This window comes from Paralichthys olivaceus, chromosome 24 (genome assembly GCF_024713975.1).
Source record: "Paralichthys olivaceus isolate ysfri-2021 chromosome 24, ASM2471397v2, whole genome shotgun sequence".
In the NCBI taxonomy this organism is placed as follows: domain Eukaryota; kingdom Metazoa; phylum Chordata; class Actinopteri; order Pleuronectiformes; family Paralichthyidae; genus Paralichthys; species Paralichthys olivaceus.
The window spans coordinates 8358596-8376118 of NC_091116.1; the positions used below are offsets into that span (position 1 = coordinate 8358596).

At 40.6% G+C, this 17523-nt stretch overlaps 1 protein-coding gene across 1 annotated transcript in view; it reads right to left on the minus strand.

Annotated features, from left to right (window-relative positions):
- LOC109638873 (interleukin-1 receptor accessory protein-like 1) overlaps nucleotides 1-17523 on the minus strand; it is a 251122-nt gene that overhangs the window by 111191 nt on the left and 122408 nt on the right. Inside the window, exons 5-6 of the mRNA XM_069521306.1 lie at nucleotides 7373-7559; nucleotides 6093-6246 (exon numbers count right to left, since the gene is read on the minus strand). Coding sequence (XP_069377407.1) covers nucleotides 6093-6246; nucleotides 7373-7559 — 341 coding nt within the window. The remainder of the gene's footprint in view (nucleotides 1-6092; nucleotides 6247-7372; nucleotides 7560-17523) is intronic.

A 17523-nucleotide genomic window follows, 5' to 3' on the forward strand; every position in this document is an offset into this window, starting at 1 on the left:
CTCCTCTTCACTTTTTCTTAATATTGCATGTACAGTATCCTCCGAAGAAATACTGGCCTGATCTGCCCGTGGTAAAGCCAGAAGGTTAAAAAAGAATCAAGCCGACACATGTTTGAGTGACAATCTTAATTAATCCACTGAATTTCCACTGCGATGGGAACAGCACAAAATTCATTTCCACTGCTTCTGAGCATCGTCAGGGTGTGACGATCAGAACGCCACGGCAAGGTTATGACATAGAACCAGAAAACAAACCAATCGCTGTTTGTTTCTTAAAGGAGACTTCCGCAACTAGAGTGGCACACAGTCATACCTCTGCCGACAGTCCCCCTATGTTCAAGCTGCACCAAATTTCACACACTCATGGATATCCCTCTCATACATGTGCCAGATTTTGTTTCCCAACAAGTCGATTAAATATTTCCTAGAAAAAAGGGTTAAAATGTCAAAAACACCCCATCTCACAAAGTTAAAGAAACAAAATCTTATATCCGCACTAAAATTGAAATGTTCTTCCCTCCCAGTTTCATGGAAATCCTTTCTGTAGTTTTTGTGTAAACTTGCTTAAAAAACAACCACCAAACAAACAAGCAGAGACAGAGGTGAAAACATAACCTCCTTAATGGAAGAAAGTATTCGAGAAAAGACAAAAGAAAAAACAGACATTAAAGTTTACAGAGTCAACGAAATGCCAAGCTGTAATAAATAACTCTCAGTCTTGAAGATTCAAAAAGTGGAAACAGCTGGAGACAATGAATTCAAATCACCGCAGACTCGCTGAATAATGACAGACTTCATTTTTATTCATAAGTTTGTTCTCTAATAAACTGACAAAGTATCAAAGGTAACGACATAAAAAGAGATGCAGAAATTAATAAACCTCATCAGGCACCCGCTGAGTTCACTGTGCATCAAATTCGCAAAGAAAAAGGATTATTTTCTGAATCCGCTCAGTGCATCTCCTCTCTTCCCCTCCAGCACCTTGGCCAGATTAATTATCTTCCATCAATTAAAGGAGCAATTATATTCCAACCTCCTTCATATGCTAATGACTCAACTCTGAGATGATAGAGGAAACTGGTAATGGCCACCAAATGTTGCTGGCAGGAGATATACTCTGCAGAATAGAGCGGCCGTGGTGTCATATAAGCCAAAGAAGTAAATAGTTTATGAGTATTAGCAGGAACATAAAGGCCCTGTTAACATGTTAATGTTTGCTAAATGAGCTCACAGTGTAAATGATTGAAAACCAAATAGATGTTTGAAGTTGCTCAAACTCACTCTGAAACTAGCGTGCCACGGCCGCCAAAACAAATGTCACATTACTCAGCAAAACTGAAGTGATTTAGCCGCTCCCAGAGAACAATAGAGCGGACTGAAGTATAACAAAAATCTATATGTTTAAGCTGTAGTAGCATTCATCATGGTGACAGGATCGCATATATTATAGGTGATGACATCCGAGATGTGCCGGGTCAGGATGATAAAAAAAAACAATGATTCCAATATTGAGAGGACAACAAACAAAAGTTTATCCTGCAGGCTCTGGTGTCCGTGTACCGGAGGCACTACTGGTTGTGTTAGTACATAATGATTTCTTGTCTCATCAGGGTGTTTTTTTGTACATGTGAAAATAGAAAGGTGGAATACAAAGAAGTATGAGAAGAGTTTTTGGATAAATCATGATGCTGGCAAATTACCACAGTTTCAGGAGGGGACTCTGGGAGTTGGTACGTTGGACCGCCGCTGTTTACGCTGTTGTCATCAGAAACTCTTAAAATCCTTCAAAGTGGACATTTCTCTTTTCATACGTAAAGGCAACATAAATAAGACTTAAAAGTGTAAAAGAAGTATGTAGGCCATCACTACTACTTCTACTACTACAACTATAATAATAATAACATTACAATTACTTCTAAGGTACCCAACTCTGCTTTACAAAATTGGGAAAATGAAAAATAAGCTTTTAGAGACAAGATAAGAAGTGGCAGACACAGACACAAAAAAACATCGTCATTGCCATCATCAACTGGGATTCTGGGTGAAAATGTGAAATAAATCAGAACTATTCATATTTGCAAGCAATTCCAATGTGGGACACTTTCAATAAAAAGCTCAATAATCAGATGATGAAGATGACAACTTGATATAATGATAGAGATGACGGAGATTGTTTTATCGTCCTCAATGACATTTACATCTGGAGCTTTTCGATGCAGACCTGACAAGCAAGTTGTAATGGAGGCTGCATTACCACAGAGCCACAAACAATCATGTACTAAACTTGCACTTTTACGCTTGCAGAAAATCGCCTCTATCTTACAAATGCAGAACAGAAAACATGTATCGAGGGGACGTCTTCTCAACATTCTGGAGCAGCAGTTGAGCTGAGAAGGCAAAAGAGCTCCTTTCATTTCCAACCAGTCACTGTGCAATAATATCCAATAGTTGGCTAAGCAAGACACTGAAATAGCATGGTGCTATCTCGCAGGAAACCATCGTTCACTCAAGACAAATTGGTTTGGAATGTGCTAGACTGTGTTGCAATGAGAATCGCTTTACGCCATAAAGCTGCCACACTATCAGATCTATTCATAATGATTCTAGGGCCTAAATTTCAGTTTGAAAGGGAAAGCAGAGGCATTTTATGCAATGGGATGTTTTCCTGACTGTTTCAAAACACTCTCAGGCATTTTGGTTATTTATGTGTTTGCACTGCAAATCATGCCCCGTCCCTTTATCAACCAAACACACCTCATTGCGTGCTGGTTCAGAATAAGAAAAGCAGGTTAACATCATCAGTCCCAGCTCATTAGCTTCACTGACAGTCTATTTTACGCAGCAAAGTTACTGCTCCCCTGTATATCTATTTCATCAGCCGTGCTGTATTCTGTGGTGCTTAATGTAAGACATCAAACGCTGCACCTTACAAAGAAGTCATAAAACCCAAAAATTCATTTAATCTGAACGTTGCTTCCGATCACCCAGCAAGGGAGCTCATTATGATTTTAGCAGTGCACATTATAATCAAATGGAATCTGACCTTTTGTCCCGTTGCACTGCTTTGAGAGGCCCTGTAGGCTGTTGATAAAGAGGGGAGTGACAAGGCATTTGATGATGAATTTGAATTATCTGTGGGAGGTTGATAATAATATTATATAAAGCCTCATGTATACTTAGAAAATAAAGATAAGAAAACAAATCATACAGGCTGAAAGGTCAGGTCTGAACTACAGATCTATAAATGGAATATTTAAAGGCCTGCTCCTCAGCAGGGATATAATGAAATGGAACATAATGAGCAGCTATTATCAAAGGTTCTGCTTCAGTTTTCACTGTTCTCCGCCTTCTTCGCCGAAAACTGCTTTTTTCCCACTGAAGCAAAGCAGGCAAAGACTAAATTCAACCTTCAGCTTTGTTAAGACGATGCCTGCAAATTGTGATTGGTCGAGCAGACGTGATGTCAACATGTCACCAACAACCTGCCACCTTTTACGGGCCCTCGTTAGATTTGGGAGAAGGAGGCCGGTGAGAGAGGCCTGGAGTCAGTAGCTTGAAATGAAAGGTGTACAAGAGAAGGGGGGATGGAATTAACAGAGCAGAAATATGTAAGGGACATTTGAAAGATGAAACAAGATTATAGAAAAATAAGGACACAGTGGAGCAATCACCTGCTCGGAGCTTTAACTTCTCATAAGGTTTGTTTTTCCTTTGTGATGTTCTTCTTCGATTTCCCACTTCTCTTTACTGGTCTGTATAATGGGGATAAATAGTGGGTAATTCCCTGAACAACTGAACCCTGGACTGTTTGTTATCATGAATAATTATGAAAATTAAAGAAAAAAACAACAACTTTAATGTCTTGCAAAAGTAGAGTGGAATGAATCATAGAATAAATAAAGGAATCACAATCAGAATACAAACATGAAACTGGACTGAAGAGTGATTCAACACTGTTCATGAAAGGTTTGACAAAGACTATGTACACAAGTGCTTTCATAAAGCAGACTCCCTTAAAGGATGAGATGTGTTCCATGTGTGAGAGGCAGTGACAGCAGACACAAAAAGAAGATGGATCAAAGGACCTGGATAGTTGGCATGAGAATGCACCAAAGAAAAAAAATAGACATGCTTAAAAATTCCAAACTTCTTAAATCCAAAACTATGCCTTAAAGGAAAGCAGCTAAGACAAAACTCAGAAAGAACACCGGCATCACTTTTTTGAGATAAACGCTCTGCGTGTTCAAAAAGAACAATAGAGACTTGTGTTACACTTTAATGCCTCAAGGAAAAATTGCATATTGCAACTAATAGTGAAACTCAGTTCTGGGTTTGCATCCTAAATGATGCAGCTAGGTTCTGCACGTTACTACTACTGCTATGAAATCAGACCTAAGAATCAATATACTTCTCAAACAAAGACTCAATATAAACAGCCATATTCACCAGACAGGTTGTTAGTCTTTCAAAAAAGCTAAAAAAAAAAAAAAGAGACACACACCTAAAGCTCGACTGGGTATCAGCAAGAACTCCCTGAGTCACAGGTGGAAGAGTGTATTTCAGTTTTTTGTTGCTGTCACGGACCAACCATCAATCATCTTTGGCCCGATGTTTTGAAATGCAGAATGCCTCCGAAGTAGATAGAGATTACGACTATTCCCCCCTCGCTGACATTTTTAGACATTTTGAGGATGGTGAGAAAATGATGTATGACTTAACTCGGCCTTCTGGAGTCAGTCATAGTCTCTCTTTAAGGGACTATAAAGTGTAATCAGGCAGCAGTTAACAGGCAACACTTTGTCTAACCCTCACACCCACAGAACGAAACGCGTCGGCAGCTGCACTGAGATGTAGCAGCGCCTCCGTCCACTTGAAACCTCTTCACTTCTCTCTGTTCTCTTTCAGACGCTGTCATGCTGTGTTTGGTTCGACGGTTTGCAGACACGAGCCATCTCAGATAAGGTGGGCTCGAGCAAATTAATCAGAGAGGGGAGAGGCTGCTGCGGTGAAACAATGGAGGAAGGAATATATTTACTCAAATGTGATCTCTGCTTTTACCAGAACCTTTTAATAAAGGAGCAGATCTGTGATCTAGGAGCCGTTTAAATCTGACAGCATGACTTGACCTTGTCATTTTATTGTCCTCTCTTTAAATTCATTTTGTTTAGAGCTTGGTAAACAAATCCTTCAAAAGAAACTCAAAATATTGAGCAGTAACATTTATTTAAGTTGAACTAAGACTATTAAAATATGAATGTTAGTTATCACGCTATCATGACGTCAATATGATGATGGATGATTGGTTGATCTAAGTAAGCCGTAAATTAAAGTATTACAAGCATAAATGACAAGTGTCTTTAAAAAAAATAATTCTTTTGACCATTTGTTATAAAATGTAATAATGTTCTAACCAATATAAGCTTTTGATTGAATCACTAGCCTCATTATTGGTGGACATATTATGTGCTTTTCTGACTATATGACCATGATTTTGGACCAATCAGATCCAAAAGTGAACGATCTGGAAATACCCTCAAAAGATATATTACATTATTATGTTCTTATTTGATAGATATTTTACATGTACTCACATGGATAGGCACACAGAAGAGAATCAATAATACACTGCTTCAGGCAGCATCAGCGTGTAGGGTAATGACATCACTCAGGAGAACTAATTTAATCAGGTGAACTCCAAAAAACAAAAAGAAATGTGTATAATTAAGCTGTAAATTTGGGGCGCTCCCTGTACTGCCATATCAACCATGGCTGTGACAGTGTAAGTGGAGAGCAATCTGTCACCCTCTTCAGGTTCAGGCTTAAATGTTTCAACAGCCTTAAGAAAAACGGCTGAAGAGACTCGTCGTGAATTCCACCACTTAGCGATGAAAGCAGCCTCAAACTCCCAGCGACAGTTGAAAAAGCTTCTAATTTTTTTTTGTAATCAACAACAACAACCTGGAGCCAACAAGCAATCTGTAGAAAGCACCAGCGCTGAATTCCACATTATTAACACCTCGACAAAAGCGAGCAGAGACGACTCTGCAGTGGATCAACTTGCAGCATTGAAGAAGTGTTGGACATTTCTTTACCTGTGACCGAGAGCTCCGTAGTCGTCCGCACCACAAAATTCCCGACCTGCAGTTCACAGGTGTAATTCCCAATGTCATCTTCCCGTACTTCCTTGATGGACAGAGTGTCCCCCCTCCTCTCTATGGTTTGTCTCCACTGCTTTGGCTTGCATTCCTTTATTCAAAGGAAAGACAAAACAAGCAAGGGAATACAGAATTTAAGTGTCAAGCATAGACTGTGTACAAAAATGGACAATAAGACTGTTTCCAAAAAGTTAAATGTCTACACAATACATTTTTCTATATCACACTGATGTTTGTTCAAGTGTATATTTCAGGAAGGAAAAAAAATGACAGCTGAGGCTGTATCGGGATTGGTCAAGCGCATGAATCAACAGAACCTCGATACTGTGTGGCTCCATCTCATGATCACTACAGCAAGGTCTCTAACTCCAAATGTGCAAGATCGTTTGTACCCAGGATATCTTCGCCTCATTTCTGCACAGTGAGAGGAAACGGAGACTTGTCGCCCATCTTTATAAACAATCTATAGTATTCCAAATAAACTTGTGTAATAAGCTATTACAAGTAGTATGCACATTTTCCAAATGGATGAATCAATGTTGGCCTTTCCTGCGATGATATTTAATGTTCCAAAGTGTTGCCCAGAGGATGCGGTAAAATATATAACAATGAAAGGTATAAAGAATTGAGGACTCTTCTTGTATATTCCCACAGCTCTTTCTACTACTATGTCGGTGGTGAGTGAACGGAGACTTCCAGAAGCAGTTGAGCTTTTTCACATTTTGGGCCACAGCACACCCAAGGCGACGGAAACTGGGGCGAGACAGGTCCTCCTTGAATTCACTCAGCGCCCACTGACAAAGTGGGAGCTGACGACGTGAGGTGTGAATTCCACTCATCACTCTGCTATTTTCATTTGGATTTGGGGGGGTTGAGTTTGATAGAGTTCAATTAGCAGAACAAATCCCTTTGTTTTGAATTTTTCTTTTTCTCAAAATATCAAATTGTTTCCTTATTAAAATTATAATTTAATATTCATACCCGTAAATAAACTCAGACTTTATTCCGGTAATATTATGACTTTTTTCTAAAACTAAATTCATGTTTTTTTTTCCAGTAACATAATTACTTTCTTCTCATTACACCTCATTCCCATAAGATAACAACATTATTCTCTAATTATTCAATATGGCTACTATTTATAACCCATCATTCTTCACCAAACAAATAAAACAAATATCATCTGACCAAACACAGAAAAAAAAGGTGCAGCTCACCTTGTACCACACAATCTCAGGCTCCACTCCCGGCTGTGTGTAATCCTCAATGCCCGGGCAGGTGATGTCTTTGCTTTTGCTCAGTTCTGCCTTCTCAAAGAACCTCATTTTGGAGTTGTAGCAGAGGTCTGTGTCATTCTCCGCCACCGTGAGAGACATGGACACCTTCATGCAGTACGTGGAGTTCCTGCCAAAATACAAAGTTAATGAATCAGTCTGAGAAATAAATGAGGTTTTATCATATTGAAGTCTTTCCAGGTGCCGCAGACATAAAGCTGCCGGCAGCCCCTCTCTGTCCCCAAAGAGCTCAGAGAACGTGCACTCAAAACCTCCACAGCGCTCATTGCTCGGATTTCATGCGAATCATTAAATGCAGCGGAGGTAGATAGAAGACCTTTCTGTGAAAAGCAATTATTCATTTTCACAATTTATGTAAAACTTTGTTTCTGGGTTGAAACACCTTCCTTGAATCTGAATGTGAAATTATTGTCTCTAATATGATCCTTAATCTTGACGATTACAGATTATTACAATGTTTTCTCATCCATTCAAATATGAATCCAGCAAATGCGCAATGAGACAACCTCTTTAAACTTTTAATGGGAATCTGATGATAATCACATTGCGAAAGCAGAAAAACACAAACACTCATACATAGATACACATTTACAGTATATACACACACACAGCATAGGGATGGTGTATATGTGTGGACGTGAGGCAGGGACACACTTAGTAATGTGGAGCGACAGCTCTGAATGTCAACAGAACTTGAAGATTGATCAAGCCTTTTGTTTTCACGTGTTAAGCAGATACAGTGCGAGCTAGCAGAAAATTACTTGCTACAATTGATGTACTGTAACTGCTCAGGTCATATACATAAAGAAGAGAATTTATAACGCAGGGGAAGGGAGGCGTAAAATGCAAGATTACTTGTAATGTTTGGAGACTACATGCTTGCCTGGGCTCACAGATACTGATGAGTATTCATCCATGAGGGAATGAACATTACATATTCCTCCTGCTTGGTACTGGAGAGTCATTTCAGTGATTTGTTTTGCTCCTCTATTGAGAGCTTTTGTCTTGAAGCTTTAAATGCTGCTGATCAGATCTAGTCGTGCCCAGCGGAGCGATGCTCCTCAGCCACATGAGAGGCAGATACAGCCGCTCGGCGTTTACAGTGATCCCGTTTGGGTCGTTAATGGGACAGAGATTTGAAGATTGGATCTGCTGCTTGAATAATTCTTAACAGAACATGGGGATCAATGAACACATTGATTGGCTGGCTGTGAATGTTGTGCTATTTGAAGGAGGGCAACAAGTATAGGTCCTTGATGATCAATGGATTTAATAAGAGCTACTTTTCTTTGCCCAAACTGGCTAATAAGACTGTCAACAATTGACAAGTACTGTGGACTGAGTGCAGTAATTCCCTCCTGGTTAAAAGACCAAACAAATTGGCAGCGTTTAGGAAAATCTCATTGCTAATTTTCCAAATAAAGCTGGTTACACAAATTGAGCTGAACCAACAAACAATTACAAACATGGTAAATCCGTACATAATTGCGCAGCATTAGCTGCTTTGTGGATTAGTACAACTCACACTGGTCTTCGCTACAGTGTCGGCGAACAATCCCTCACCCTTCGAACTGGCCAGCGCCATGTGCTCATCTTACAGTAAGTGTGCTGTTTTCATGAAGCTGCGGATGCAAATGTGACATGATGTGGAGATTATCCCAGACAACTTCTACCAGATGGACACCTGTGCAAATGAGATCCCACGGGTGTGCTTCCCTCCCTGTTAAATATTCTGGGCAACACTGATAAACTTGCTGCCTGCTGGTGGCGAGAGAGATGGAGAGAGAGAGAGACTCTGCTCCGCATGAGTGATCAACGGTGTGGGCCAACACTTTGTCCTACAATGTCTTTCCAACATTTCACATCCATCACAATGCCTTGAGACTCTCTTGACTATTCACCGAGCACGTATGACGATCATGAGGCTTATCCAAAGAAGTGAGCAGGAAAACTACCCTGCTGCTGCTGCTGCACACTCGACTCGACTGTATCCTACACACTGAGCGTTCAGCGCCCATGGAACTCTGTGTACTCAGTATGCAGTGATAACAAGCTGTGGTGATACCATAGCCTTAATAGGGGGGAATGTCTGTCAAATGTGTCATATTGGAGGGGATGTGTAATGTCGTGGTACAGATAGAGAGCATCCTGCATACATCAACCTGACGAAGTGTCAAGCTGACAGCTAGCATATATGACTGGAGGGCTGGCAGTAGACCTGAGCTGCAATAGGCAGCAAATGCAGTGAAATTATGAGCAATGGTCGGCTCAGAGCTAAGCAGGCTGCTGAGAGGAGTCTGATTGGAACACTAGGGAAAAACACCGCAGTCCGTCCTCAATGCAAACACTCATGGGTTCTGCATTCATTAAATTTAGAGGTTTATAATATGCAGCTGTTGCAACTTGAAGCCAAACCAGCCATATAATATACATTTCTATTTTTTACTTTACTGACTTTTGGCGAATCTACTCGACCAGAGGATGAAACCAGACAGGAACCGCCCTTCAACTGATCTGATTTTAAATAATAGGCATCAGAATTGACTTGAAATCCTCCTGAGAATCCTGTCGTGAAATTAATGAACTAAATTAATGAATCTCTTAATTACAATAAGTCCTCTCTCGTTGAAATTAGATGATGAAATTATAGCTGATTAATCAATCGAGCTTACTTATAATGCGACGGTGTGAAGCAGAGGTGAGAAGTCCAAAGGTGGAAGGTTAACCTAGATTCACCTCTGTGCAGATTTCATGAAATACATTGTATTCTGTCACAAAACAATAGAATGAAATTCCATGGTTTGAGTCGAACGTTGGTTTAGAAATGACTTACAGTTTCTAATGTTCAGAAAACTCATCACTTTCCTAAAACTGTCCATTGCTGCAGCTCTTCTTTTCAGCCTCTGTCAGAAACACTTGGTTTTAGCTCTTATTTCTTTAAGGCCCCCCTCCTGATAAAGCCCAGTCTTCTCTGATTGGCCAACTGGCTCACTTTGTTGTGATTTGTCAACCACTTCTGGACTTTGGGTTTTTTAACTTTATGGATTTAATGATAGGCTAATTGTTTATCAGGTTATTTATTGTGGTTTTTATTTTACTTCATCATGTTTTGCAAAAGTGGAAAGAAGAATGAATCTGGATCTGCTGGAACAATCTCAAAATCCAAATGCTTTCCTCCATTCTGTGTCAGTGCATGTAGGAAATGTTCAAAAAATTTGATGATACCCTGGAAGTATTCGCCAGACGACTGCTAAGGTGTTTCAGGATAGAGTTCGATAAATTGCGGACTATGGAGTTTTTTAACTTTAGAGCCCTTTACCCACACAAAAAATCTCATATAACAGAACTAAGAATGACATGCAAAAGCTTGACAACTACTGGAAAATGAAACCTGTGAGTCTATTTTGAGAACGTTGTCATTGTTAATATGGCAATGTTCCAACTCGTCTCTTCTCATCTCATCAGAAAAAAGCTTAAGGTTTCTCCATCACAACCTCTGTCACTGCAGCATTTCTTTTTCACAGGCAGCTCACAAACATTCCTCCGGTAATCAGGGCATCAGAGAGTCTGCAAACATCTGCCACATCATTACTGTGCCCCTTATTAGCACTGTATGTTTGTGCCTCTACAGCAGACAGCCGTGTAGGGTAGCAGTTCTGAATTTAAGGCCAAGTTCAAGTGTCACATCCAAATAAACTGTTTTTTTCACAAAGTCTAGGATGATCCTTTTGCTTCCTAAAATATGTGGAAAGAAGAATGTGTAACTACCAGAGCAGCCTCAAACTCCAGATGTTTTCCTCCATTCCGCATCAGTTTACCTGTGTGTAACATAATCCAAAGGGACCTACATCAACGGGGACCGAAGCACATGAGTGACATGACTCGTAATAGCCAGATTGCTGCCACGTGCTTCAGCAGCATACACCTGACACGGGAATGAAATGTCAACCAAGCCTACGTCAGGATGTGGAGCGCAGATGTAAAAAAACAGCCAAGATCTATCCCGAGAGAGCGCACATCAGGCGGCTAATGCAGCCGGGCATGATTCGATGTGTCAGATCACTTAGGAGACAGATGTAGCGATGGATTTAGACAGGCAGGGAAAGATAAACATCAAATAGTGGCTGAGACCCGGACAGGGCTAAGTCCAACTGGCACAAGACAGAGAAAAGTCTGAGAGGTCACAGAAGTTGTCTCGATTTTGAGCTTGAAGCAAAAACTGAAAATATAAGCTCTCAGTGGGCTTGTGCCTTCCCAGCCCACACCGAGCTGAGATGATTCCAGGCCAAGGTAGGGCTGGCCCAGTTATCCCAAATCAGTATTTTATGATCCCTGCATTATTTATGGCCAGAGCGAAGGTCATGGTGAGCAGTGGTAAGACTGGGCCTCCTACCTGTAGCACCCGCTCATAACTCATTTGTCAACTCCAGGACCAAGCGCGGGATGATTAAGCACCCTGGCTCCCTAAACCTGGGCCAACTTGCTCCTACTTAGCCCCTGTCTAAGAGTGTGGCACTTGTCTGCCATGCTGGAACAACCGAATCCTCTGGTATAATCTCCCTCTCCCTCAGGTCATGGTGTCTCTCCTTCCTTACCTCCACCCATCTTTTCCTCCCTCGTCTTGTAGTACACGCTTTCTCAGAGAGGAACATGCACCTCTGCGTGTAATTCAGTTTTAACACGTTGAGAAATACACGTTCCTGCACCTGCCTACACGATTGTACCCACACACACGAGCAGTGAGCACCTACAAACTTAACTGACAGAGAAGCATTAACTCGGCACTGTTCAGTGAAATGCTCTTCTTTATATCTTAGGTTTCTGAGCAACAAAGGTGTGATTACAAGAGAAGTTTGAAGGGAGATACATGAACAGTAGGGATTCATTGATTGATTCAATGAAACTGATGTCTCTCAGTATCTGATATTGCTACACAGCTGAAATGATGAAAAGCCCATTTGTTTCATTTGCCAAAACCAATCCTCGACAATGTTTTCATATTGCAAGCGGACATCCATTAGATCCTCCATGTTCCAATTTGATTCAATTTTGTTACTCCACTTTGTTGCTTTCAATTACAATAGTAACTCGAGTATGGGCTTCTTATTTCATTTGCGTCACATAGCTAAAAAAAATTGGCTCATTGGAATTGAGTACATGTGTCATTTCCATGCTGTATTCCTTCTTAGATAAAATAATTGCTGTTGCACTGAGGATATGGTCCATATTGGAGAAAAACGTAAACCAGACGCAGTCGTCTTTGTTGTTCTGTTGTCAGGTTTTCTTTGGGGGAGCATTTTCTTTGGGGGATGTGAGCGAGACATGTTCCCTGAAACTCACAGGATCAGAAAACTTTCCAGGAATTATTTTATTCTGTAGTGTCACAAGCAATAGGCCTTATGGGCTATAGATTACTGATTACTCAACAGTAATATGTTACAATACTCAATATATGAGGTTATCTTGATATTTTTGACAAAAGGCTCCACAACCAAAGGTTATATCCACTGTAAACACATCATTCCAATCCTTATATGGAACTTTTGCGCATACACATAAAATTAAAAACTTGCAAAGATGTTTTTTTTCAAGATGAGGTGGTGACAAAGATAGAGGGATAATAGAGTTAACATATAATAATTCAAAGCCAATCTACAAGTTAAAGAGTAGTCCCAGGGACCGTTCCCTAAAGGTTCCGTGAAGGTTACATTTTTGCAACCTTTAATGAACATTCCCCAGATACCCTGCATTGTTAGTTGGGGTATTTATTTATAGCAGGCTCTCCCTGGGTGAGTATTTATGTGCTCATACAGTTTTTTTGCAGAAGGTTGTTAAAGTTATTTTCTCTTCAACTTTAGAAAGGGTGAAGGTTATTTAATTGTCGTACTTCTTTATGACTCTGAGGCTGGAAGAATTGTTATACTAAAGATTGAAGTATGAAACCCTAACCCTATCCCTGACCCTGAACATTTCCTTTAAAAGAATATATGATTTTTTCAAAAGCTGTTTTCATACCTTGTCAAATGCTTTACAATACAGGGTATCACTAACATTTAAATGAGCTATTTCAGTTTTATACAATTTTAATTAAATTCCTGTCCCAAGCCCTGGCCTATTATAGTCTCACCCTTAGGATTCAGGCGAGCTGTGGGTTCCCTCCTATATCACAGTTTGACTGACAGCTACGGTATTGCAGATATCTCGCTCGGAGCTCACAATCCAGAGGGGGGAGCAGTGGAGGACAAGGGGAGGAGGGGAGAGGGGAGGAAAAGTTGGCTCTGGTGCCAAAGTGATTGTGCTCGGAGAACGGTATTTCTGACATTTGTCTGGCAGATAAAAACCACCATCAGATATGAGGAAGAGAAGGTCAGTGTCCCTGCCATCAGATAGGACAGGTTTGGCATCTTGTTTGATGACTTCCTTCGCTCAGTGTGGACCAGGAGAGCCGAGAGGCCTGGATGCATGTGGAAGCTAACACTGACGGTGTGACCGAGGGAAATTCCTCAAAAATATTCTTGGTGGTGCCTATGTAACCATCAAAATTAAACTAAATGAAGTTGAACAAAATATATAGTGTAAATATGTGCATGTATAGAAATGAACAGAAATATATAAACAGATAAAAATAAGTCAATTTATGACCTTCTGCTGGATCGTTCTGATGACTGATTTAAGTCAAGAGGTCTCGAAGAGTGAAATCCCCTCTGCTCCCTGTATGCAGCAGCCATTCCAGCTAAGCTTAATCAAATGGAATCGAGCTTGGGACAATTGACCAATGAGAAGCAGCATGAAGGGCGTGCAGAGGAATAGGTTGAGAATGTAATGATTGCACATGGTAGATTACACTTATATGTCAATTTCTATCCAAATGAACACATGCAGATCAACTTTTACTGCAGAATTAAGAAAAACTACTACCAGTTTCCATTAGCAACACCAAAGGATTATGGTTCTGCACATGGAAATATCATATCCAATGTTTCCAAAAGTTATTAAAAACCCAAATGAATATCTGGAATATAACACTATTTTCTTGGGAAAGCAGGCATGTGCACCTTTTCTATAACATTTTCTTTATATTGTGAATTGTATATGTGAATGCAACTGACAGCAGAATATGGGCTACATTATGCCTCAAAACACTGTAAGGAATGCAATCTTGCTGCTTCATGAGACTGGGGGTTATTCAAACATCACTGTCAACACTCAAAGATAAATCTGTAGTGGTTCCCCAACTAGGGGAGAGTTGCGAGACACAAATACAAGGCAAAAACAGTCTGAAATAGAATACCACTTTTTTTGTCTCCCTTAATATTACAGCTGTAGAGCACAAGCTTCACAGGTGGTCACTGTGTGAGGCCTTAAATAAATGTCTTTTTAGACGTATATAATTTGTTTTTCTGTGCATCCTACAGAGGAATAAAACAAATACGATAGTAGAGTTTTTGCAGAAATAGATATAGTCACGGACATATAATGGTTTCTCCAGTGAGACCTTTTTATGATTACCAGAGACAGGAGAATGAAACTGCAACTGAATGCATCAGAGGACTTATTTCAGGCATCTCTGAATATATAGGTGTTATTGTGAATCCAGTCCATTCACTAAATGCATGTTAAAAGATGACACACTGCGTCTGTATAAGGTTCCTTATTTTTCAAATCAGTCAGTGGTATAGCAGTCTGTGGGTTGATAACAATAATAATAATAATATAATGCACACATGGTAAAATATTCATCTGTACAGTACTTTGCTGAAATTGGCAAAATGTTGAACGTAACTTTTTTTATGATAATTAAATTGTCACAAAGCTTGATTAAAAAGTTATATACATTACTCCATTTCAGTTCTAAATAGTTTTACAATCCAGCACCTGGCCCTACAGTGGCTTAATGTGCACCCTATTCTTTGACACTACCATTGTACCATCAGGCGTCCACAATGCATATCTGGCCAAGTTCACACCGCCACATCCCAGCTGAATAAAGCCAAGTGTGAAAGGTGGACTGAACCCAAACAGCAGCCCATACATCATCGGACAATGGCGGCTGGAAAACAGCCTCCTCCGGAGCCTGTGCAGCCAACTAAAAGGCTGTCCAAACACCGTCTCGACAAAGCAGTCAGGTATAAAAAGCACTGAATATAGGTGAACATCATCAATAACCTCTGGCTGCTGGAGGGAGCCACTTGGCAAATCCATATCAGACAATTAACTAAAACCCAGCCTGGGCTCTGTGAAGAACTGCTGCCAGTGTTCTGGCACCAGCTCTCTAATAAGTTAACCTTTTTAAATAGTAATATGAAAAGATCCTCAATCATTGCAGCGGTGAATCTGTAATCCACTTATTTCTTGGATAATCTGATGGCAAAGTTCATGAACTTTCTGTTTAGCCATCGTGGTAATTGCAATTCATGATTAAAGACAGAATACCTACAATATTTTCGCTACTACATTTTGCATCGGCACTACACAGGACTTATAATAAAGTCTATTAATAAACATCCATCAGGCCACCACTGTTATAGCCATTGTCTGCAAAGCTATTCCACCGAGCCACAGCTAACCGATTGTCTCCTGCCAGGTATCTTATAACACAAACACCATCCTTAAATTATACATCATCCACAATCCCTGGCAGCACAAGCCATCCCTGCCGCTCCTTAGTCTAGTGTCTCTCATTGGCTTTGACAGCTGGGCTGGATCAATTGGACAGGCCCTGACTGGGGCTGAATGACAGAGTGTTCCAGACGGCCCATTCTGACTGTCACTTCCCTGAGAGATCACCAGCCACTCCTGCCCACGAATACTAATACAGTCAACAAGGCTGTAGTCTGGGACGAGTGCAAAGGGAGGTTTTTGATGTGCGCGTGCGTACTTGATATGTATGAGGGCACACAGTTGCCAGGTGAGGCGCGCTCAGAGAGGCGATTCAGGCTTAAATAAGCAAATGGACGCACATGCACGCACGCTGGCTCCTTTGTTACTTCCCCCTCTCCTATGTCCTTTGCTGGTGACAGCCCAGGCCTTGCAGGGCATGCAGGAAACCCATTAATAAGCCCGGGACAGTGGCTGCATGCCAATGCTGCTGAACAGGGTCAAAGGGGAGACATTAGCTACCTGCCATGAAGTGGCATCTTCCTCAGGCTGCTACATCTGTCCTTAAAATGACACTGTAATCCCTGCACTTTCTAATGAGATCCATACAGTGCGGTTGGGTGCGCTTGATTTGTCTTTGTACATCCAACTATTGAGTATGTGTGTGTAATGCCACCTGAGGTCTTTGCTGCTGAAAACGCCTCTTTGTGTTGATTAAAAGCCACTACAGAAACATCAGGGCATTTAAAGAAGACTGACTAACTACAGTGCAATTGTTTTTTTTTCCTGCTGCTATCAGACCACAGACAATTTTGTTAATTAAAAAAGAAGTGGCAGAACGATTTTCGACAATTTTAGTACATTTATTGAAATGTTTGCTTAAAGCTGGAGATATGAAAAGAATAGCTTGGTTAGAACAAACCTTTACACAATCACTAAAAGATCAATATCGACCTTGATAAAAACCTAGAGTTGATAGACATCAACACCTTTGGTAGAAACCAATATTATTGTATCTCAGGACAGAGTGGCTTAATGTTTTAGTACCACATCGATCTACACTATTCGAAACCCCAAACTCCTGTGATGTTGCTAGGCAATCCTGCAAAATCCCACGTGAACGTCAAAATCTTTCATGTGATGGTATCAAAGCAGAAGCTGCAAAGCAACGGAGAAGAGCTGCTGAATTATGATGAGAGGGGGGGATGGAGAGATTAGACGGCGTGAACTTAAAACTCTGCAGAGAGCTGGCAGTGATTGAACTTCATAGGATTGAGGTGAACATCAGGTGAACCCCAGCACTGAAAAATTGATGAACGAGATTACGAGAGGATTCCCTCACTTCCAGCACATCACCATTGTGCCTGTTGACGTTTCTTTCAATTTTTTCCGCTTATTATTTGTAGCTATATAATCGACTCAGGTTTCAATTTTGGGTCCTAAATTTCTGTCATTTTTGGTGTGGGCACAAATTG